Genomic DNA, 24,804 nt, shown 5'->3' on the forward strand with positions numbered 1-24,804 from the left:
TTGGTTAAGCCAAAAAATATTTTCCCCTGTAAGTTATAAAAGAAGTTCACTAAAACACAAAAAGAAGTTATAAAAATTGTTGTCTGTCAATTTACATGATAAGCATAGCGTTTAGTTGTTGAGATTTTTAGCCCTAATTCGCACGAGAGTTTTTTAACGGACGTTAAAAAAGCGTTGAAATATAACAAATGCATTCCCAATTATATGTTCACACGATAGTGTTTTTAAAACAGGACGCTTTTTTAATTTTGGGCATGGGCAATAGACCTTCATTTAACTTCATACTATATTTGAACGCTTTTTTAACGTCCGTCAAAAAAACTCTCGTGTGAATGAGGGCTAAAAACAGTCGCTTGGTAAAGACAATAACTGTAGATGATGTAGCTCGTAACTCGCTAGATAGTTTAGAGAGCTTTCGTTAACACTCCGCAAACTAAACACTCGTAGGTATGCAAGTGAGTTGTGTTTTAATTAAACTTACCCGACAAAGTCGGATGTCGGAACATTGCTCTACCTGTAACAGAAGATTTATGGTTAGAATCATTAACAACCCATATTCGGCTCATTATTGAGCACGGTCCTCCTCTCAGGATGAGAGGATTTAGGCCTTAGTCCACCACGCTGGTCAAATGCGAATTGGCAGACTTCACACGCCTAGAGAATTAAGAAAATTCTCAGATATGCAGGTTTCCTCACGATGTTTTCCTTCACCGTTTGAGACACGTGATATTTAATTTCTTAACACACACAACTGAAAAGTTGGAGGTGCATGCCCCGGACCGGATTCGAACCTACGCTCTCCGAATCGAAGGCAGAGGTCACATCCACTGGCTTATCATGTCTCATATGGCTATAATAAGACTACGGAACTTGATTAATGATAGAAAAATACAAACATTTTAAAAAAGTTGATTAATGACAAAAACTTACAAACATTTTGTATAAGTTTATTTAAGCTTAGCTTAGAATAATTCACGTTTAACAACAAATTGACACTGTTTTGATATCCGAATTGGGATTTCCAAATCTGTAAATACCCCCAATTCGCAAAGTGTACACTCTCCGGACTGGTTTCTTATGCTACGAGATGGTGTTACAAGGACCTTTTATAAGAAAAATTACAATTTTACAAATTGCGAAGTTTGGTTCTCCTCCTCTTATCTGTTTATAGTATGGATTCATGGATTTAAAATACCTAAAAAATTATGAGGTCATTTTTATAATTATTAAAACAACCTATTATATTATTCGTTTGTTTATAATTTTATAATTGCCAATGAACCAAATTTAATAAAGTTTAAGTCTAAAATTCGAAGATTGCATTGAAATTGAAAAAATATTAGTTTACTTCAATAATAATACTTACTTATTTATTTACTGTATTATTAATTTACTTTCGAACGTCAGTTTTGGTTGTAAAGACGAATTTAAAAGGGTTCCAAAGCGCCTTTTGTCTGAGATAAGCCAACAATGAAGCCAGGTTTTCCTTTCTCACATCCTTAAAATCCTCGTTGCAAAGATTTCAAAGAATTTCGAAAAAATCTCAGCATATCATCAAAATCTCCCACAAAGTAACTCGTTCTATCTAATAAACGACGTTAACCTCCAGAGTTCATCGCTACGTAGCCCTATGCTACGAGTGTCACCTAAACTGCGAAAGTTACTTTTCATCTCATCGCCATATTGCCGGGAAAAGCCTCGCCTTTGAAAAATCTCCATAAATTATAAACATCCTCATCTCGCCCGCGCCGAGAGGTTCGTTAGACGCGTCCTCTCGTCAATTTATAAAGAAGGCATTTTATAACAACGAGGTGGACAATGCCTTGTTTTGTTTTTTTTTAACCAACCCTAAATAAATGGGTTTAAATTTTTTTTTCTGTATTATTTGCTTGATTCATTAAAATTGACCTCCTATTTATGTTTTATTTCACAATATTTCAGAATTTGACTGCAATTCTAAGAAATAGGTGGTGTTGCACTTCCGTGCCTTGGAGAGCATGATGAGCCTACGCCCGCTAAACTACATCGGCAGCGTGGTGGGTCTAAACTCCATATTATAAAAGTACGTATCCATTAAAGAGGAAAGCCGTGTAGGCCTTTAAAATATACTAATAATGATGCTAGGTTCTAATAAAGTATCATACAAGATGCCGTGCCTTGTCTGTAGGATTGTAGCTAGACACGGCCCGAAACTCCACAAGCTAATTTACAAAAAATATGTAACTACCTACATTGACACAAGCATCGAACCTTTTAAACTTGACTTGAGCATTGGACTGTCAGTTTTAGAAAGCATTACAAACGTCAAAAATAAAATGGTAGAATGTAAAAAATCTAAATCTTAATGAAGTTACATAATCCATCCGTTCGCGTAATCTACATAAAAAGCGCGTTATCTCTTTGACGTCAAATCGTGTGACACATCACAATCTCACATAAGTGTGACTGTGACACAAATGTTGGAGGCTACGCCGTATGAACGTGCACTATTCCCTAATGACATTACAGGGACAGGGTAGACATTTTTTAGGATTTTTGCAGAAAACTACGGGTAGTATGCGGGTTCGAAAGTCATCAAGGGGTAGTTTCCCTACTTTCGGAAATCATCAAGGGGTAGTTTCTCTGCTTGTAAACTTTTAGAAATGAGTTTGGCTTTTGATCAAGTTGTAAGATGTACTGACAACCGTTTACATACCTATGTGAAACTTAGAATTTAAACTATCGTGAGTGTTATTCATATTAATTGATAATGAAACACGGCTAAAACTCACGTGATATTACGTCGGAGTATGCCCGACTAGTTTCGAACCCATACGGGGCCCTTAGTCATGAGCTGGTTCTTGCAACGCGGCACGATCCAAACTGCGAAGCGGCTGCGCGACGCGCGCGGAATTAGTCGGGCATACTCCGACGTAATATCACGTGAGTTTTAGCCGTGTTTCATAATCAATTAATATGTGAAACTTCGTATGATGATGCCTATAAATTGCTAGCCAAATACTAAAACTATAAAGTTAAAAGGTTCTAGAATAACAGCAAGTACCTTATAAATTGTGATTCATTTTCGGAAGTAAAATATCTATTTAATACATTGTCTTATAAATCTGCTTTTTTACACCTTTAAAGCGTTGCAGTGAGTGTTTGATATTAATTTTAACTTGGACACTTTCTTGAGAAAAGGAATGCTAACTTATCAGATATACGCAAAACAAAGTGATTACAAAATTGTAGGAGCGTGGTATGATGTGTTTAAGCTCTATATCCCCTCTCCTTTAGCCCCGCTAGCGACACTAGCTCTAGCGCTTTTTACCGGACGCTAAGCATAAAAAAGCGTTCAAATAGAACAAATGCATTCCCAAGTATATATTCACACGTCAGCGTCTTTTAAACACGATGCTTTTTTCGAGCTGTGTTGCATTTTCAAATTTGGGCGTTGGAAATAGACCTTCATTTAACTTCACACTATATCTATAAATGTATTTGAACGCTTTTTAACGCTCGTTAAAAAACGCTCGTTCGAATGGTTACTTAAGGAGTGAAACCTGGCTATGTAGTAGACCGATAAAATAGGCTGATAACCAACCCTAAAAAAAAGTCAAGTAAACATTTTTCGCTAAAAATAACGTCCTAAATTTTTGAAGTGACGTTGACATCCTACCGTACCTTCGTCGCAGTGCCGTTACGCTGACTAAGTAAAAGCAGAATATGACACATTGCGGATTTTAAAATGCTTTAAACAGAAGCCGCCGCCATCTTCAATTTACGAGAACATTCCGACCGTGCGAAGTAAATGCATTACTTAGCGCTTTGAGAAAATGCACGCGCAGATGAAGAAAATGCACTCATATGGTGTCTCGAGAAATTACTGTTCTCTGATATTTGTCATTGCAGACATTACATTTAACCGACTTTAAAATATGAGGACTATAATATGTCGTGTAAATATTTTTGATAGCCCAGTGGATATGCCCTCTGCCTCCGATCCCGGAGGGTGTGGTTTCGAATCCGGTCCGGGGCATGCACCTCCAACTTTCTAAGAAATTAAAAAAAAAATGTTTTTATTATTATTATTAAATATCACGTGTCTCAAGCGGTCAAGGAAAACCATCGTGAGGAAACCTGCATACCAGAGAATTTTCTTAATTCTCTGCGTGTGTGTAGTCTGCCAATCCGCATTAGGCCAGCGTGGTGGACTATTGGCCTAACCCCTCTCATTCTGAGAGGAGACTCGTGCTCAGCAGTGAGCTCGAGTTTCCTCTTTTACATTTTCTTTTGAAAAATGCAACCATTCCATCAGTATTTTCTGACGTTGTCAGGTTCAACTATCGTAAGTAAACCGACTTTACAAACAACCGATTTTTTGATCGATCTTTATTGTGTCTACTTCTTTTAATGGTCCGCTACAGGGGCCTCTACTCTTTACTACTAATCACTTTTTGAGTTAAGACGCTGCTTCATTGCGGGTTGGTATTAATATCATCATTATTATGAGCCGATGGATGTCCACTGCTGAACATGGACCTTTTGTAGAGACTTCCAAACTACACGTTTCTGAGACTCCTGCATTCAGCGGCTCACTGTACCTAACCTTGAGGGAAAGCACAGTGTTAGTCTAACAACACTGTGCTATCCCTCCAGTTTCCCCCCGCTTTCATCTTTCCCTCCACTTTCCAATTCTGGGTTGCCATTCTAACTTGGGATCCCAATACCCATCGGTTTTTTTAACTATATGGCATAGGTTGTTGATATTTCACTCTGTTACGATAATTTTAAGTAGAGATTAACTTAAGGAGCGCTCCAAGACCCGATGTTTTAAGTCTTCCAAACTCTAGTGCTCTACTGATCATTTCTAGAAAAATTCAATATTTGATGTCCTAACCCAAAACTCGAACCCTAGATCTGGAGCGTTACAGCGACATTACCCGTTTTTATGGAACTTCGAATAAGACGAAATATATATAGGCGAAAAAATCGTGGTCGATTCTAAACAGAACACTAAAATACCAATATACCTACCAAAATTGAACTATTAAATAAAATTACTTAATTTAAGAAATTAGATATCATGTGTCTCAAACGTTGAAGGAAAAACATCATGAGGAAACCTGCATACCAGAGAATTTTCTTAATTCTCTACGTATGTGAAGTCTGCCAACCCGCATTGGGTGCCAGTGCCAATATTGGCCTAACCTCTCATTTTGAGAGGAGACTCGTGCTCAGCAGTGAGCCGAATATGGGTTGATGTATTAATAAAAAAAATCCTTGTTGTTGAATCATTTAATATTATTGTCAATTCGTGTTATTTCATTCATTCAATCATTCATTAATTCATTCAACTGCGGCCAAAGTTATCAAAATACAAGTACGTTCAATAATTGGTCCTGTATAAGTAACTATCCAGTGTTTGGTTTTCATTAAAAACAACAATCAGACCAAATCGCTTGTACGCAGAGCAAACAGCTCGATACTCATTACGAGCCAACGCCGACAATACCGCTTACACGACGACTATTTGAATAAAATTTGACTTTGTATTTACATTAAGAAACTGATATTGCTTATTGCTTGTAAAGTATTCTTAATCTTTTTTTTTATAAAATAAACTATTTTTGTCACAAAATTATAAACTTTTTATAAACAAATAAAACGAAATATTTTAGACAGTAAAATATGTTGAGACTATTTTTAAGAATAGGTAGATATTATAGTTTTTAATACGAGTACTATTTTCTTTCCCTTTCGATCAAACACTAAGACTGTCTCAAGACTAATTACGATACCTTATAGTCTAAATTATCCTGCTGGCCTATTTCCTATTTTGGTCTTTATTATTAATCCATCAAAATAAAAAACAAATCAATTGAAATGTCGTCAACATACTATATATATACGAATTACATTCACTTCCTGAACACACAACTCGATATTGTAGACGATATTTAGGTATTATTTTTTTAAATAACATTCGCTATTAAGCGATTCGTAATAAGCGACTTTCCATAATTTGTCCGCCTCAGTTTTGATGCGCTAGTGCCCCATCTCTAGTATAAAATATCAGTGCTGTTAAGTAAATTAAATAACCACTAGGAAGCCACTTTATTTGTGAGTGTCATAGGCTATATTTTATTCCTGTATTCCCACGGGACCATGATCTATGCAGTTGAAACCGCGCGACGTCGGCTAGCTTTTTATTATATTTGAGTAGTAATTATTATAAGGGGAGACGAATATCTTAGCATTCCATGGATTCACCGTGCAGGTGCCGGGTCCATCGCGTGGTAGAGAGAAAAACACCAAGCAAAGTCCAGGACTTGTGACTACTGGATGTAGGGTTAAGGAATTCCTTGACGATCGATCAACACTCCCCTTCTCTGCTCGTGTTGTTCTCCCTACCTATCCAAATTTGGTAAGATCCTTATTATTATTAGTAAAATAAAGACGTAAAAACAAGCTCACACTCAAACAAACGTTTAACACCCCAATTTCAAACAGGGAAACATGTTGAGAAAGGCTTTTAATTGAAAAATCAAATCCGCGGCACATTTTCGCGCGTTTTCGTTTCGGAGTCGGTGTTACGGTACGCTTCCCTGAGCAAATAGACGGAGAGCCAGTGACAGCCAGACCTTCGTATTTTATAAAAACTGAAAGTTTATCAGCACATGCTCCTACTAAAACAGAAGTTGCACAATCAATCGAAACATATCAAAAGCGTATTCGTAAACATCCAAATCAACTTGCATCCTAGTGATGAAGAAACATAGTACAACTTTCAAAAGGCTCAAGAGACGAGCACCACATATGTCATGAAATAGACACTACATTATTATATTTGGGCAAATCACTGCATTTTGAACCTAACACGCCTTAATACAAATACTTAAAATCCAGTTGAAAATCTCACGACAGATTGCAGGAATAATGAGAGACTAAAAAAAATGCTCCCACTGTATAGGAGTTTGGACCGTGGTGGCTTTAAAAGGTAGCAGGTTTCAAGGATAAAGAACCTGAACCCCCTAAGTATAAAGTTTACTTTTTTTATATTTTTATTGGCATATGAGAAATGATATCCCCATTCGCTAGACATTTGCTTGGCTTTATAACAACCCTTCGCTAGAGACGCTAGAGAATGTTTTTCGAAGGGTCGCCGCGAAGTTAAATGACTAGCGACTAGGAATATAATATATAATATTATGCCGAAGAAAACATAAAAGAAATACACTTATAGTTAAATGGTTGGGGGTCTGGATCCTTAAAACCTGCTACCTCCCAAAGCCACACGGTCCAAACTCCATAATTGGCTACCGTACTTACTTATGGTAGGAGCATGAGCTGACAAACTTTCAGCTTTTATAAAATTACGAAGGTCTGGGGTTCACGGGCTCTTAGTCTAAAATGTTTGCCGCTCCAGTTACTTCTAAAGTTACCTACGATAACTTAGGGTTTAACCAGGTTTAACTTACTTAATTAGGTAATATCTATTAGGTACTTCTATTTTTAATATATATAAGTATGATTGGTTGTTACTCTTTCACACCTAAAGCAGCAAACCTATTTTAAAGACTATTTCACCAATGGAAAGCTATATCAATAGCAAGTAACATAACCATATTTTATCGCATATTCCCATGGAAACGGTACTACGAAGTGAAACTGCGGGGCGTTGTTAGAAGGTAACAAAACTTACATTAAGCTTAAGTTGGTAGTTCATGGATGAAAGCGTAACAAACAAACAAGCTAACATTTGCATTTACAATATAAGTTGGAATATAATTTATATAGAAAAAAAATACAGTAAAAACAAAGTCATAGAGAATATTTCTCTTCTATTGGGGTAAATCAAATATGGCTCCAACATTGGATATAGGACAAGCAAAAGCTTTCAAAACGATTTTAATATGAAACTCGATTCCAACGGTCGTCTGCTTCTCAAAGTGATTGCGCGAGACACTGCCTTAAATAAACATTTTCCTTGTCAATAGTTTCCTATCTTGATATATGGGTCAACACATTGCCAACAGGAAACATGTAACACTCTATCTAATGGACTGAGAGCCTGTAACTGTCAGACAAACCTCATTTTAGGCTGAAAGTTTGTCAACACATTATCATTATCAACCCACATTCGGCTCACAGTTGAGTCTCCTCCCAGAATGAGAGGGGTTAATTTAATTAAGAAAATTCTCAGGTATGCAGGTTTCCTCACGATGTTTCTTTCACCTTTTGATACAAGTGATTTTTTTGTAATGCACATAACTGAAAAATTTGAGATGCATTCACACCGGACCGGATTCGAACCTTCGCTCTCGGAAACTCATGTTCCCATGCTCCTATGAAGTATATTTTTTTAAAAATATGTGCCACATTGCTCAAGTGAAAGGTATTTTTTTAAAGAATATTTGCCATATTGCAGTACGCTACTGTGTAGCTTTCGTGGTGGTTTTGGGAGGTTGCAGTATTCAAGAGTACACACCCTCGGTTGTATACGATTGTAAAACCAATTTTTTCATTGTTTTCACGGGATGCGACGTAAATGTATGACGTATGACGAAATAATGAATCTTTCTAACAATTGCCGAAGAGACTACTAGCAACTGAGATGATGATTAATCATATTAAGCTGAGTAAAATATAAAAAATAAGCTTTATTCTTAGATAGTTGAGGGTTTGAAACCTACCACCGTCCAAAGACAACAGTCCAAATTCCAGAACCTATCGGAGCATGAGCTGAAAAGCTTTTTCAGCTTTTATAAAATTAAGATGGTCTAACCATCACAACATGCACCGAGAAAAAAAGTTTTTTTTTTGTAAAAAAATTCTCCTAAGATTTGTATTGTACTAGGAAGGCAAGGTAAATGGGTAAACAAAATAAAGTTAACAAGGTTATACAAATAAAGTTAAAAAAATAAATAATAATAAATGTTTTCTGTAAAATAAATTAAAACCACTTTATAAAAATAAAACGCAAATAAATTTTCCAAGAAACGTTTGAACACGAAGCAAACTTTTTGAGCGCCACAAAATAATACTACAAGCAAAATGCATTAAAATAAGCATTCATTTTCATTCCAAGTAAAACGGCTCGCCGAAATGTAACCTAAAGGAATGTCGCAAAAACATTCTAATCTTCACATTTAATTTAAAAATTCTTTTTAAAACGGAAGGAGTTTTCGTTTCGTGAATAAAAAGTGCTAAAAAGTAAATCTAGTTTTGAAAGACGGATTAAAAGTTTTTTGCCGTCCCTACAAGTGCTCGTATAGCCCAGTTTTACATAAAGGTGTACGCACATCACACACTCTGCACACTACATTATAACTTAGTCATCATCATCAGCGTATTTTGCGTGTATAGTTTACGGCAGTTATTTAATTAAGACTCAAAGCTTATACTTGTAGTAGGAGAGTCGAAGTGAAGATTTTGCGATTTATTCGAGAATGTCAGATGAATATTGGAGGAAATCTTGCATGTTGTTGATTAGTATAAGCCTTAAGTAACTCGAAAAAAATTACTTCAGAAATACTTAAACAGTAGGTACATCAGATGAGTAGTTAACAACTGAAAAGAGTGAGTGCTTTTCAAAAACCAATTAGAATAAAAAGAAAAATGAGAAAAATACCTAACGATTTCAGTGTAATCTAAGGGAGTGAGAGAGTTACAAAATTGCAAAATGAAACTCTTGTATGTATGTAATAAAAAAATATATTTTGTAACACATTAATAAGAATTGTCATAACAATCTGTAATTTTTTCTCCACCCCTGAAAGCGAAAATAGTACGCTTGAGTTATATCATAATGATACGAAAATGGTCAATTCATTTTATCACTGGAAAAGTGTAGTTAGTAATTTTGTTACTAAAATTTTCTTACTTAACACTTCCAATTTAACGTGTTATTTTATTATTCAATAGGTTGTAAGGATTTTTTAATTTGCACGTTCACAGATAAAATATCACCTAACCTAACCATTGGTTTCTGAGCCAATCAAGTTCCAGTTCTTAGGAGTATGTTATGAGTTCACAATCTATAGACAGTTTACAATCTCACGAGATAGATTATAAACTAATGGTATTTACAATTTTACGATGCCATATATAATATTGCTATGATAAATAGCCCATAACCCTGGTTGCGTAATTTCGTAGGAACTTTTAAAATGAGATAAAAAAAATGGAAAATCGGAAATTTCCCAGCAAAGGCCTCATTAGCACAACAGTAGCGAACGGAAGAGGGGTAATTGTGCAAAATCGAGTGTTTAAACACTACCCGGTGCGATGGGGGTTGCTCTACCCCGGCAGGTCCGTTCTGTAATGAAAGGAGGGATATTATGACAATGACTTAATTTTTAACCATCGACGAAAAGGAGGGTTATTCTTAGGATACCGCATGTAGACGTTTGAGGAATCGTAGCTTCCAAACAGGTGAACCGTTTGAACAACTTTTTTCCCTGTTGAATCCTGTTGTTGGCAAAATATTCGTAGCGTATATTCGAGTAGCTACGATAAAAATTGGCTATGAGGCTATCCATTTTGTTAACTGAAAGGACAGATAGATAGGATTTTTATTTGGGCGCGGTCTTAATAAAAAGTTCATTTGGGGGGGTTGGGGAGGGAAGATCGTTATAATAATTGGCTACGCCAATCCATGCCAACACACAACAGACAAATTGTTAGTATTTAGGTACATTCTTCTATTGTAGTTTCTAGTACAACAGTCGTCTTTAATTAATGAAAGCTAATTTTCGAAAAGTTCTTATACTAACTGAGCTTACTAAAGCTACCTTCTATACTAATATTATAAAACAGGACAGCTTATTTGTTTGTTTGGTTGAACGCTAATCTCAAGAACTACTGGTCCGATTTGAAAAATTCTTTCAGTGTTAGATAGCTCATTTATCGAGGAAGGCTATAGATTATATATTATCCCTGTATTCCTACTGAAACGGGAACCACGCAGGTGAAACCACGCGGCGTCAGCTAGTAATTCATAAAATAGGTTCGGAGTATTTAGAGTAAGGAATAAATAAACAAACGCATTTTTCCTTTTTTCTACGAGTATGTACATATTATTTTACACTTACCTACTATACTCGTAGCAGTGGCGTGCACACCATAGATGCAAAAATTCACTGCCTACCTTGAGAACTCGCTACGAAGCTATATTGTGATAGGAATTTTCCATTTTTTACCTATAGTGCATACCCTAGTTAAAAATCCTGTGTACGCCATTGACTCGTAGATACTTTTTACAAACTCAATTAAAAACGCATAATCATCTCTCGCTTCAAAATGAACGTTATGAAAGTCGTTCTCGGTGAATATACCGGTAATGATCCTCCTTGAATACTGGGGAATAGAATAATTAGACTCAGTTGAAACTTGGATAGTTTCTATTCAGAGAGTGAGGGCGAAGTTGTATTCATATTTTACTTTTAGTTTTTTACCGGTTATGTTGTTAAGTTACAGATTTTTGTGTCTTAATTTGTATAATTAGGTCAAGATGCAATATATGTATATCGCAGGGGCATCAACTATATACTACTTCTGATAACGGAGAAGCCTCGGGGCATGTTCTAAGCTTTACGTGTCAAGGATGGCAGATACACAAAGTAACACTATCAATCATTACTGGAACGACCATTTAACTTAATATTACAGTTCTACCCTTTAATTACACTTGATCAAGTCTAATCGCTGGTAACCGCTAGTAGCAAGGTTAAAGGATCCTTTTACAGTATACTAATACTCTCTTTCTCCACTCTAACTAACAATGCAATGGTCTTACTTCTATTAACTCACCCATTAGCTTCTATATCACTATTTCACTATGCTTAACAAATGGAAGACGTCTATCCATTTCAAATACCGCGATTACAAGTGAGCCGCTAAACTAGAAGACTACAGTGGGGGCAGGGTGCCTCACTCTCTCAAGCGTACCGTTCACCCGCCATATTGGACGCAATGCTATTGGACGAGAGTCACGTGATCAATCTTTCACAGTCTTATTTATTTAAACAGTAAATAATTGAATCTCAATTAGATGAAAACCTGATTCTATCTTTAGATTTTGCTAACCGATCAAATAACTCACTCGGCGACATATACATCATAAAAAAATATATACCTATAAATGACTGGCTTACTGAACTGCAAGGGCATGATGCCATTGCCTATGAATAATTATTTATTTATTTATTTAGTGAATTTCGAAGACAAAACAAACAACGATTTAAACAAAATCATTTATCTACAAATCGGTTTATTAACGGATACAACAGTCTGACCCGCCATGATATTGATATCTTTCAGGACACCTTGTTTAGTTTTAAAAGGAAATTGACATCATTTCTGTAAATATTATTATTATTGTTATTTTTATTAATTAATTGTATTATTGTTTATTTTTATATATATATTTTTTTTTAACTTGAAGTGACATTTATTTTAAATTTTAACTTTAGCTTATGTATTAATTAGCGGGAGCTGTGATTGTGATGTGTGACAGCTCCCGCTAACATCTAAAAAGATAGTTATGGATTCGGAAATACTACCTTGTCTCACTTACGGATGCCAAACCTGGACGTTTGATGTTAAAACGAGAAGAAAAATCCAGACTACTCAGAGAAGAATGGAAAGAAGTTGCTTAGGCATAAAGTTAAAAGACCGGGTAAGAAATGAGGATATCCGTAATAAAACGAAGGTAACAGACGCTTTAACTTACTGTCTCAAAAGGAAATGGCAATGGGCAGGTCACCTAGCCAGATGTACGGACAAAAGATGGACCGAAAGAGTGCTGAAATGGGGTGGTCCAATAGGCACAAGGCCGAGAGGCCGCCCAGCTGCTAGATGGGCAGATGAAATAGAGACGCAAGCAGGAGTCAAATGGCAAGATGTAGCTAAAGATAGGGAAAGGTGGAAATCATTGGAGGAGGCTTTTACCCTCAGGGGGTCCATATAAAACTTTAATTAAAAAGAAACGAAAAATCTTGTAAATATTAAATTTAGATTAACAACTTTATTTTTCTTCATGTTATTTAAGATTGTGTATTAGTTTTAGGTTTATATGGAATTAAATAAAGCTTTATTATTATTATTATTATTATTATTATTATGTATTAATTAATGACATCCCTTTCTTAAACTCAATTATTTGATTTTGACACTTTAATTAGTATTGTAAACTTTCTTGATTTTGACATTTTAATTAATATTGTAAACCTTCTTGATTTTGACATTTTAATTATTTTTTTATTATTGTAAATTTTTTGGTAAATTATTTTAGATTGTAGGTTAATCTTTTATTTTAAGTTTTTAACCGGACTCTGCAGTGTTGTGAATGCCTGTAAAAGATGGCTGCAGTAGTTCAAGAATTTTGTAACTCACTTATATATAATGTTTTCTGCTGTCATTGTTGGCGTTACAAATAAATAAATAAATAAATAAACAATGTACAGTGTATATATTTCATTTCAAAACCGGCACTTCTTCTGTAGATGTTGACAATATATTACGACAAGATAATCTTTTTAACACAAAAATGGAACCGACTTCAAAGACATATTCCAGTTAATTTGATTTTAACACAAAATTACTGAACCAATTTTTCATACAAAAAAAATCTGTCAAACACAAAAAGAATTTTCAAAATTGGTTAATAAATGGTCAAGTTTTAATCTCCAACCATTAAAAAAAACATACGCGTCGAATTGAGATACTTTTAATAAGAACTTTCACAAAAGAAACACCTATTTATTCACTTATATACAATACAATATATAATACTTCAATACTTCGGAGAGTGTGCACAGGAACTTTATAATCTTCTTCCTCCATCCCCATTCTACCACAGAACAGCGAGACGTCGGGAAAAATGGCAACCCTTTGTTGTCGACGTCCAGTCAACCCGCACGAAACGTTTTGCGTCAACGTTTCTAATTAGAACGGCTAAGATGTGGAATGCCCTTCCGGCGTCTGTGTTTCCTGACACCTACAATTTGTGCACCTTCAAGGCAAGAATGAATAGGCATCTTCTAGGCAAGCGCGTTTCATCTTAGACCTCATCATTGCTCACCATCAGGCATGATTGTAGTCAAGCGCAAGCCTATCCAAGATAAAAAAAAAACTTATTATATCCCCATTTTCCTAAGAAGTAAATAACATTATCTCTCAAATATGTGAGTGATATATTTGCTGACGCCTCACCTCGCGTCAATATGGCGGCCTACCGCAGTCGCGATATTGAGAACGTGTTTGTGGCTTCTCATCTCATATTTGATATTAAACACGACGCGCTACCGTATATTAACGCAAATTATTTACATTCTGCTGTCTCTATTTATATAAATCCAATGGCGTGTACTAAATATATGCAATTTACCGTCTCTAAATTTAGGATTTCATGTCTTAAATAGTAAATCAAAATTTCGTACTGTTTAATGTACTTGGTTCTTACCCTAACTGAAAACCTTGTGCACGCAACGATATTTTATACTAGAGATAGGGCACTAGCGCATCAAAATTGAGAGGCGTCCGGACTGATTCACTCAGGTCACGGTTACACCTTCCCGAATGGCCCTCTAAGCCGAGGTCCGAGTCTCATAGGAGACGCCCTTAGAGAGCCGTTCCGTCCTCTATCTTTATTTCAGCCTTCGGGTTTCATAGTAAATCAAAATTTCGTACTGTTTAATGTACTTGGTTCTTACCCTAACTGAAAACCTTGTGCACGCAACGATATTTTATACTAGAGATAGGGCACTAGCGCATCAAAATTGAGAGGCGTCCGGACTGATTCACTCAGGTCACGGTTACACCTTCCCGAATGGCCCTCTAAGCCGAGGTCCGAGTCTCATAGGAGACGCCCTTAGAGAGCCGTTCCGTCCTCTATCTTTATTTCAGCCTTCGGGTTTCATCAGGCGATGCTTCTGCGATCGCCCAAACCCCCCGGTGACGCTGTAGTGGTCCCACATGGAACCATCGGCACTTACTCAACACGAAAAAAAAACGCATCAAAACTTAGGCGAACAAATGTGTAAAATTGTCTTAATTTCTCTCCACAAATGTGCAAAATTGTCTCCTCTCAGAATGAGAGGGGTTAGGCCGATAGTCCACCATGCTGAGCCGTAATAGCCCAGTGAATATGACCTCTGCCTCTGGTTCCGGGGGGTGTGGGTTTGAATCCAGGGCATGCACCTCCAATTTTTCAGTTGTGTGTATTTTAAGAAATTAAATATCACGTGTCTCATGCATACCAGAGAATTTTCTTAATTCTCGTCAAGTCAATCCGCATTGCCATTAAAACCACCATTGAAATTTTTAACACACAAGTTCTCAGCTTAGAAATTAAGTGAAACATAAAAAAATCACGTGATGGTTATAACATAACGCATAGATCGTGTTATGATCCCCTATTGAAAACTAAAAACATCATAAAATAGTCATGGAAGACCAACACATTTCAATCCTTTTCTTTTCAGGTGATATTGCAATCCAGCTATACTACAAACATAACACAGAAAAACAAAAAAGAATGAAATATAGGCACGAAATAAACTGGGCCGGGTTCGATTGTGGATAACAATAGATAAATAAAACACCTTTATTCAAAAGCAATTTCTAAGCCCCTTCAATTCGGCGCCGATCGTATTTCCAGTACATTTGCAAATATATTGGCCATCCGATAATAATATTTCACCCTTTTCCGACTCTCAAAACGGAGCGACGTTTATGTTTTATTGTGCCGGTGTATTTATTACTGACTCTGTTTGGAAAGATACGTTTTTAATGGATAAAGAGTAATAATGTAGGTAGACCGAATAAATGGTGGACTGATGACATCTTAAACACGCAGAAAGGAGTGGATGAACATAGCAAACGAAGGAAGAAGATGGGGAGGACTATATCCAAGAATTTGACGGCCACGGTGCAGTGGTATGCTCGGTGGATTTACAAAACGGAGGTCCTGGGTTCGACCCCCTAGGCTTGGGAAGGAGCTCTTCCCTCAAATATTTCAACAACTAACAATAGTTTACTCTCGTACTAACTAACAACACTTAGAAATGTAAATTTGAAAATAAATGGCCTATTTATATATTTTTAGTAACTTTTTTAAAATTGAATTTTTAGTAGGTAAGGGTAGGGTGGTAAGTAGGCGCCTAGCCAATTTAGAAAAAATCTCAAATTGATCCGAGCTGAAAATCAAACTGAATTCATTGAATTGGACAAAAGTTGGTAATGAACAGTTTTACTTGGTAGTCGTTAGCTGGCAACTAAAACATTTTAAATTGTTTAAAAGATAAAACTTATTATTTCTGCCTTTTTTTAAAATTAGATTTTTGGAGTTTATTTTTCATATATAGCCCCCGATATGAAAAAAATTGGGCAGTAAAATGTGATGAATGAATGACAGCGTTATGTTTTTTGTACGCTACCTATTCTGCGCACCTTTACCATGCGCTGCCGCCAGGCGCCAGGTTTTCAGGTGTGGGTATTGAGACGTACATAATGTAAGCTGTGGGGCAACATACACCTATTTAGACAGTCAATCTGAAGGAGTAGGTAAACTCCATTCGTGCGTCTGAGCTGACACACACTTTTTTTTAATTTATAACTTTTTTATTTTCATAAATAACAAACATTCATAATTATGATATTCTATGGTTCTTATTTAATACGAGTAAATAATGAAGATTCAAAACGAAGCTTAAACAGAAAACTCGCATTTACGATATCAATAAGAATAAAATATAAAGAACTGAAAGGTTTATTCACTACTAGGTACGAGTATCTAATATTCTAAAACGTCCTGATTTTAATACAAAACCGAGTTTCATCGGAAATCTACCTTTGATTTCTAATACCTATTCGGAAATGAAGGCGAATATTTCATTGATGAAATATACATCCCTCATTGTGACCTCGTTTCATTTAAACGATAGGTGCGGTTTGAAGGACGCGAAACCTTCGTGGATTCTATTCGATTAACTTTCTTTGTTATTTCAAAATCATATTGTCTGCTTCTTAATAAAGAGAAATAAAATTTAGCTAAACTTTTAATTGGATTTTTATACGAAGTTCGTGAAGTTTTTTAATTCTTAGTTTTAGTTTTGGATATTACATTTTTGAGGATTCATTTCATGATAATCTATAGTCTGAGAAACATTTTTTTGTTCTCTGTTCATCATCATCATATCAGCCGATAGACGTCCACTGCAGGACTTATGCCTTTTGTAGGGACTTCTTAACATCACGATCCTGAGCCCCCTGCATCCAGCGAATCCCGGCGACTTGATATCGTTAGTCCAACAGTTGGGGGGGTTGACCAACACTGCACTTTCTAGTGCGGATTCGGCATTCTAACTAGCACCTTGGGATCCCAAAGATCATCGGCTCTTCGAACTATGCGTCCCGCGTATTGCCACTTCAGTTTCGCGACGCGTTCAGCTCTAGCAATATGTCAGTGACTTTGGTTCTTCTAGGGACCTCCTCATTCCTTTTCTCTGTTATAATAAATGTCTTTAACCTAAACTTATTTTTTACTACTTTACTAATGTTCTAAGACTGTGTTTGATGTGGGTACGGCAAAAGTTCAGCGAGGTTCGAACCCATGAACTCTCGTTGCTAAGTCCGACTCTTTTACCGTGGAACTATTGAGGGTTCAACTATAAGTAAGATCATCATCTTCTTTATATTATCCCACTTTTTGCCTTCCTCTCATCTTGTGTCCTTCAACTTGCAATTTCAACATTCTTCTGGTAATAATATGATTGGAAACTGTCTAACTATCGGACAGACATCTTTCTTTCTGTTTGTCCGGGTTAATCTTTTGAACGGCTGAACCGATTTCTACGGGACTTTTACAGGAAGATAGAAGAGGTTACGGAGTTCTTAATTTTGGGGGATTTGCGGAAAACTGAATTTCATGTGGACAATGTCGCGGGTGTCCACTAGTATTAGTAAAATAATAATGAAAATTGTCCTCATTATCACTATTATAAGCGTTCCATATCCAACGCGGAAAGTTTATAAAAGTGATAATGGCATAGGCCATGAGCATGACACATAAAACGGATAGGTACAGACAAAGAAAACAAACACTATGCAAAATAGCGATCCAAAGGCCGAGCAATTAAAATATTCCGTCAACGCGACCTTTTAGAACATTATTACATGTATACATTTAGCATACATTACACCTATCCTCGTCCACTTCTAATGGGCCGAGAGCTGGCGGAAAAATTTGTGGAACCACTCGGTAAATCTTATTATAATATGATTTTGTAATGATATAATTCCAGGTTGCTTGGCTTAGTCATATTTTGTTATCTTGAATATTTTGTAAAATTTGCACGCTTTTCATGGCGAAAACATTGTACCTATCTGAAAATATTTGTCATCTTTTACTACATGTTTTATGCAAATCAATGATATTTGATTTGATTTGATTTGTAAGATTGATGTGTCATTGTCATGATCATTGTAGTGAGTCTGTTTTGTTTGGCACATTTCCGGATGTTTGATATGTTCAGCTCCATTGTATGATAAATGTTACATGTGAAATGTTATATGTTCGTTTTCAGTTGGATTTTTCCTTACAATTGTTCTCAATCAAATAAGGCCAAATATAAAATTTATGTTGCTTTATGCTATACTTATTCAATTTATGAAAATCGAATAAACATAAATTACATATACGCATTGAATTAATATTTTAGTAATTTGAAATGACTGAATATAACATGACAAGCAATAACATCGAACATTTTGAAAACCTCTCCCACATTAATTATACTCTCGATCAAGTCATCAAAATTCTTTTTCAGTGCGCTTTTAGACCCCACTCAAGTATATTTGCAGTTCTAAACGGCTCAACCGATTTTCATTAATCGTCTAAAAACACTTGTCACCTTTAAAAAAATACAAAATTACTTCACCGTCCGGGAGCTATGGAGCCACAGACTGTAGATAGGTGGTTTTAGCTTATTTATTTTATGTCTGATTATATCCCGCTATCTCTTGGCTTATGATTATAACACTGCAGTTTTATCAACTCAAATCACGAACATCTGTGACATTCACATTGCGAAGGTTTGAAATCGTTAGAAAGGTCCCTTCCTACTAATCACTTTTTGTTGAGGGATATCCCCATACATTTCTGGTAACATTAATAATTTAATATACGCAATCATGCAACCTACAGCGGAATAAGCTTGGTGTTTGCATAAAAAAATTACGCGTAGACTCAAATTGAGAACCTTTTTTGAACTCGGTTAAAAAAAGAGAATTAAAGCTAAAGTAGATAGGTAATCCACAGCATATATATGGTTATTATTAAATATTAAATATGTAATGGTAATTAATATATATATATTACTATTTCCCGATGTTTTATACCCAAAAGTTTATTTGAGCTGAATCATTTTCACAGAATTTTACGACTCTTTGTTTTCGTGGAATAAACTTTTAAATTGGGAAAACTTTTAAAAATCTGAAATCTAATAAATCAATCATTTCTTTTCGGGACCAAAGTCCTTCGAAACTTTTTCATTTGAAATTGACAAATGTTAATATATAACTCATAACAATTTATTTTATTAAAAAAGTTTAGATTCAAATCAATATATAAAAATTTTAATTTACCGTTAGCAGTTCTATTAGATTTAATTTATTTATGTTATTTTCATATCACAGGACAACTTAGGATTCACCAAGTGGCTACGACGTGGAATGGCGGGTTCTACAACGAACACAATATATATGTTTAATGATGATGACAGATCAATCGACTTAATGCGATTCCCAGACGTGGGATCTAACACCTCTGGCTTTTCTACTCGGCTGGTAAGACAGAAATCACGCGGACGAAGTCTTAGACGTTAGTTTAGAATAATCTTTCTTTACATTATCATCATCATCATCATAATCACCAGCCACTGGACCAAAGAAACAGTTATATTTTAATTTTGATGTAACCAAACTTGTAAAAAACATGTTTGTTTATTTAGAAACGACCTTCGTATTTCATTTCTCCCTTGTCGTGGCTTCAGTAAAATAAAAATGTTATTTATCATCTGTCCACAAGCGGCAACAAGCGGACAGATTTCCCGCGTAATTAAACGTCAAGCAGCCATTTTGGACGCGGCGGAGTGAGTCATGCAGCCGACGCGGTGCGACGCTGACACGCAGTGCGTGAAATTTTTAACAGTTTTTCAACACCTTACAAGGTCGACGGTTTTATTTGACATTATTATAATGAAAAAAATCATTTAAATCCATACTGAAACATGAATTATTAATACTTTATATAACTAGTAACTACGTTTATAATAATGATTTTATTAACACGAACATAGAAATAGTCTTAATGACTATTTCTATATACATCCGGGTAATAAAAAGGTCTTGAAAAGATAATGAAAGATGGAACTTATACTTCAGCTCTAATCGATGTGTACTGTTTACCAACAAATAAGAAATGAAGGTAGAAATCGCATGTTATTTCATAACTTATTTAATTTTAATTACGTCACTAGCCCATTTCCATTATCAACACATTACACTACGATCATTCACGTTAACGTTTTTCAAACACTGACCGACTTAAAGTTTTAACAGCACAAAGACTTAATTAGTGACGGTGATAGAAAGAGATTTCCACACGAACCATGAATATTAAGGAGGCTCGTTAGGCATTTTCGTAAGTTAGTCACCAATTTATTAGGAGCCGCGTCACGTACACGCAATGAACAATGACAGGTCCACCTAATCGGGCGCCATTACGCAACCGATCATCCTCGCTTAGGGGGCCAATGTCGCGGACAACTCGGCTAGAATATCGATAACGGAGACACATCCGGAGAATACGGAAACTTGATAAAAAACAACACAACTCTGGGATAACTATAAAAGCGCCAGCAATTTTTACCACAGCATCATTCGACACCAAGCAGTCAAAGGAACAACAATGATATTCGCTTGCGTACTCCTCTTGGCGGCTGTTGTGACAGCGGAGCCTCCTAGATATAGACAAGGATTCAGGTCACAGAGACAAGAAGTAGAAGTCACAGCTGCCGAGGCGCCGTATGCACCAGCTGGCTTCAAACCTTCAAGGGAATTCGCTCTGCCTTCACGACAAGAATTCGCTCCGCCAACAACCAACTATGGAGTACCATCGCGTCAAGAGAACATCCCACCTGCAACCAATTACGGAGTTCCAGATAACAGCTATGGGGCACCTTTCAACACCTATTTAACTCCACAAACGGAGTACGGTCTACCAGACGACAAAGAAACCACAACAGTGAAACCTGATGATAACGTGGAAGCAAAAACAGAGGCCACTAAGGAGAATCTTGAACTCGAACCGAAGAAGGACGCTGAGGTGATAAACTCTGAAGGTGCTTACTACGTACTGTTACCAGGATCTCAGCTCCAAAGAGTGCAGTTCCAAACAGAGAACGACCTTCGCAATATGGCGTACACAGCTCGACTGCAGTACAAGGACGCAGACAGGGCACCGTTATTCGTATACACCGCTGTTCCTCAGTACCAATCTGCCGCATACTTCCAGCTATTTAAGTAGTAGATGTAATGCTAGGCTCTGGTCATGCAGTTTGAATACAATACACAATTAAATTATAATTATCATCGTGACATCGTCGAGGTATTTAGAGTATGGTATGTTTATTTTTCGTTAGACCTATTTTTTGATTGTTTATTTTGACTGATTCGTTTATAGTTAATATTTTTTTAATACTCGTATATTTTTGTTAACCTTTTCTCTGTTTTGAATTATTTTATCTCTTTGTAAACTTTGATTTCTTTAAAAAAAAAATCAAACCACTGTACTTTTTTTTTTCAAATTATACAAGAGCTTAACCTAATCAACCTAACCAGTGATTTGTAAAGACATTGTGTTAATTGTGTTTAAACTGTAAAAATAAGAATTCTGTAATTTATTTCAAAACTATTTATTACATACGCTTAATAAACGAAAACCTAAAATTATCGTCTGTTTCTTACTTTAATCACTGTCATAATATCACTTCATAGATGCAAACATTCATAAACGAAAAACCATCCCGCAATTTAGAAGGACTTTTCCAATTTGTGCAATTTGTACGTACTCGTAGATTTAATTTTCTTTTTTTCAAATTAATTAATATTGTTCTTCTATTCATTATTAAAAGTAATTTCTGGAATGACATAATATTTACTGTAAATGTAACTAATATTTTGCATGCCAATCGGGCGTGATACAGAACAGATTATATTTATTTGTTAAGACCTTGTAAACTGTATCAGCAAATAAAGGATTGTATTTGTATTTGTATTTGTATTTAACTAGGGTAAGCCTATAGCTTACCCTAGTTAAATCTTTTGCACACCACTTTAACTGTCTTTTCGTTACCACCGTAGAAATTATGTGCACCACCAATTAGCTCTGCGTCTGGGGTTCCATACCCAAAAAACATCCTGGAAAATAGTCTGGAATAAGTTTTTGAGGTTTTATATAATTTTGTATGTATAAAATTCAATTTCATTCAAGTCACTACTACATTTATCATCAAGGCAGATGGTAGTCAAGCACGAGTTGATCTCAAATCTATACTAATATTATAATTGTGAGGGTAAGTCTGTCAGTATATCTGTTACCTTTTCACGGCTAAACAGCTGATCAGGATGAATTTTGTTATAATGGTAAATGGAAACTTGGAGCAAAACATAGAGTACTATTTGACCCTAAAATAAAAATAGGTGAAATAGGGGTTTAAAGTTTGTATGGAAAGTCCTTCATTTTTAAAGTAACATATTTGAAAAAATGTTAATAGATCATAAAAAATACGAAATATAATGTGCTTCAAGAATTTTTAAAAACTCGACCCCTAAAGTGGTGAAATAGGGATTGAAAGGTTACTTTGATTTCCACGTGGACTAGTAAAAAATAAACTATAACATACATACATACATAACTTTTATATTTATAAAATTAGAAAGTTGAAAATCATTTTGAAACGCATGGTTAATATCCTTTTTTTATTCCTGCAATTTAACCACCATTCGTTATTAGAAAGGCAAAGTAAAATGAGCAAATAACAGAATCAAAGGATACGATTTCACCTGTAACTGTAACAAATTATTCAATTCAATTAGCAATAAGGCATCAGCGAGACAATGCAGCGCCATAATATTTCAAACGGTAATATTTGTAACAATTTAGCATAACAATGGGAGCCTGGATTTGGTAATTGGCAACAGTTGTATTCTGTACAGGCCCGTGCTACTTACAAATTCTAAACGAATGCCTTCCAATATTTTCAGTATAACTGAAAAATGTTATGAAATATCCCGAATTATAAATGCGAAAAATATGCGCAAAAATATCATTTTACGTAATACAAAACAAAGCCGTGAATACAAACTGGACAAACAGTGCTTAAGCGTATTTAATTTATGTCTATTAGGAATGATACCTACTTTATCTACTATTAACTAAAACTACGAACCAATTGTTTTGTTTGTCTGTTGTTGTGTTTCTTTAACCTTCAACTTAATATATAGGGGTTGTTGTATCGTCGATTCTTAACTACAGTTCGTGCTCTGTAACATGGTGCGGGTGACAGTTCATACTGAAAACGACTTTATAAACGTCATACATGCACTTTCATCCGCACTATGCTAGAGCGTACGAACTGTAATCGACAGATTATGTTGCGGTTTTTTTTTTGTTTGTAAGCTCACGTGATCGAGATGGTTTTTCATGAGTACATTCCTTCAAGAACCGATAAGATAATTCGAAAATAGTAAAATGATAAGCCTACATAACTGTATAAACATAATCAAACTCGGTTTAGTTGTTACTGAGATGAATGTTAAAAAATATTTATGTGTTTCATAAAAACCAATTCTTGCATTAGCATATTGTCACAAGAAAAAAACAATATTTTTTTTTTATTTCTGACCAAGCAATCTAATAACTTTAATTTATCTCGGAGGCATTATTAGATATTCAACAAAGGTCAAGCAAGACTTATTTTAATACGTGTATTGTGCCAATTTTGTCTATGTAACAAATCCAATGTCATTCTGTGATAATTTATAGATGTCAAATTAATCCCAACATTGCAAAACTATTGGATAAACTGAATCTAAGCCTAATAAGCAGTTATACAATGTTTTAGATAATAATTTAGTGTCAGAATAAGCTTGTATATTTAAGGATTGTAGTGATTATGGATTGAACAATGTACCGAAGCGATGTGATGCTGCAACCCGTGGAATACGGAACACTCATGCCGAGTGGGCGAGCTACTTGCGTCTGGATTACCAACTCTATTATGTTACAGTGTAATGAATCAACAGCCTGCGATAATCAGATAAACCTCATTTTATGAAGGTTTTTTTATTTATTTAGGACCAATATTAATCACACGTGTCGTGTAGCTGAAGTGGCATTGGACGGGGCACATAGTTCGAAGAGCCGATGGACGTTGGATACAACTCCGACAATAATTGAGGATCTGGACACTTGAAACCTGCTTACGTTCCAAACCACTGCAGTCCTTTTTTTTTTTTTTTTTATTCTTTACAAGTTAGCCCTTGACTACAATCTCACCTGATGGTAAGTGATGATGCAGTCTAAGATGAAACGGGCTAACTTGTTAGGAGGAGGATGAAAATCCAAACTCCTTTCGGTTTCTACACGACATCATACCGGAACGCTAAATCGCTTGGCGGTACGTCTTTGCCGGTAGGGTGATAACTAGCCACGGCCGAAGCCTCCCACCAGTCTGTACTCCATAATTAAGTATGTCT

The 24,804-nt window shown here is 35.6% G+C and overlaps 2 protein-coding genes across 4 annotated transcripts in view; one reads left to right on the forward strand and one right to left on the reverse strand.

Moving 5' to 3' along the window:
• The window catches only part of LOC112044159 (uncharacterized), a 232,269-nt gene that overhangs the window by 91,431 nt on the left and 116,034 nt on the right, over positions 1 to 24,804 (reverse strand). For all 3 annotated transcript variants that reach the window (XM_052884901.1, XM_052884902.1, XM_052884899.1), the window contains exon 4: positions 482 to 514. The gene's annotated coding sequence lies outside the window, so the exon portion shown is untranslated. The remainder of the gene's footprint in view (positions 1 to 481; positions 515 to 24,804) is intronic.
• Positions 20,911 to 21,697, forward strand: LOC112044162 (uncharacterized). The gene has a single exon (XM_024079914.2). The coding sequence runs from the start codon at positions 20,954 to 20,956 to the stop codon at positions 21,569 to 21,571; it is 618 nt and encodes a 205-aa protein (XP_023935682.2). The 5' UTR covers positions 20,911 to 20,953; the 3' UTR covers positions 21,572 to 21,697.

The sequence above is a fragment of the Bicyclus anynana genome, chromosome 13, assembly GCF_947172395.1.
Source record: "Bicyclus anynana chromosome 13, ilBicAnyn1.1, whole genome shotgun sequence".
NCBI lineage: Eukaryota > Metazoa > Arthropoda > Insecta > Lepidoptera > Nymphalidae > Bicyclus > Bicyclus anynana.

Excerpts from the sequence above, each read along its gene's own strand:
- LOC112044162 (XM_024079914.2), top strand. The coding sequence starts at position 20,954 with ATGATATTCGCTTGCGTACTCCTCTTGGCGGCTGTTGTGACAGCGGAG.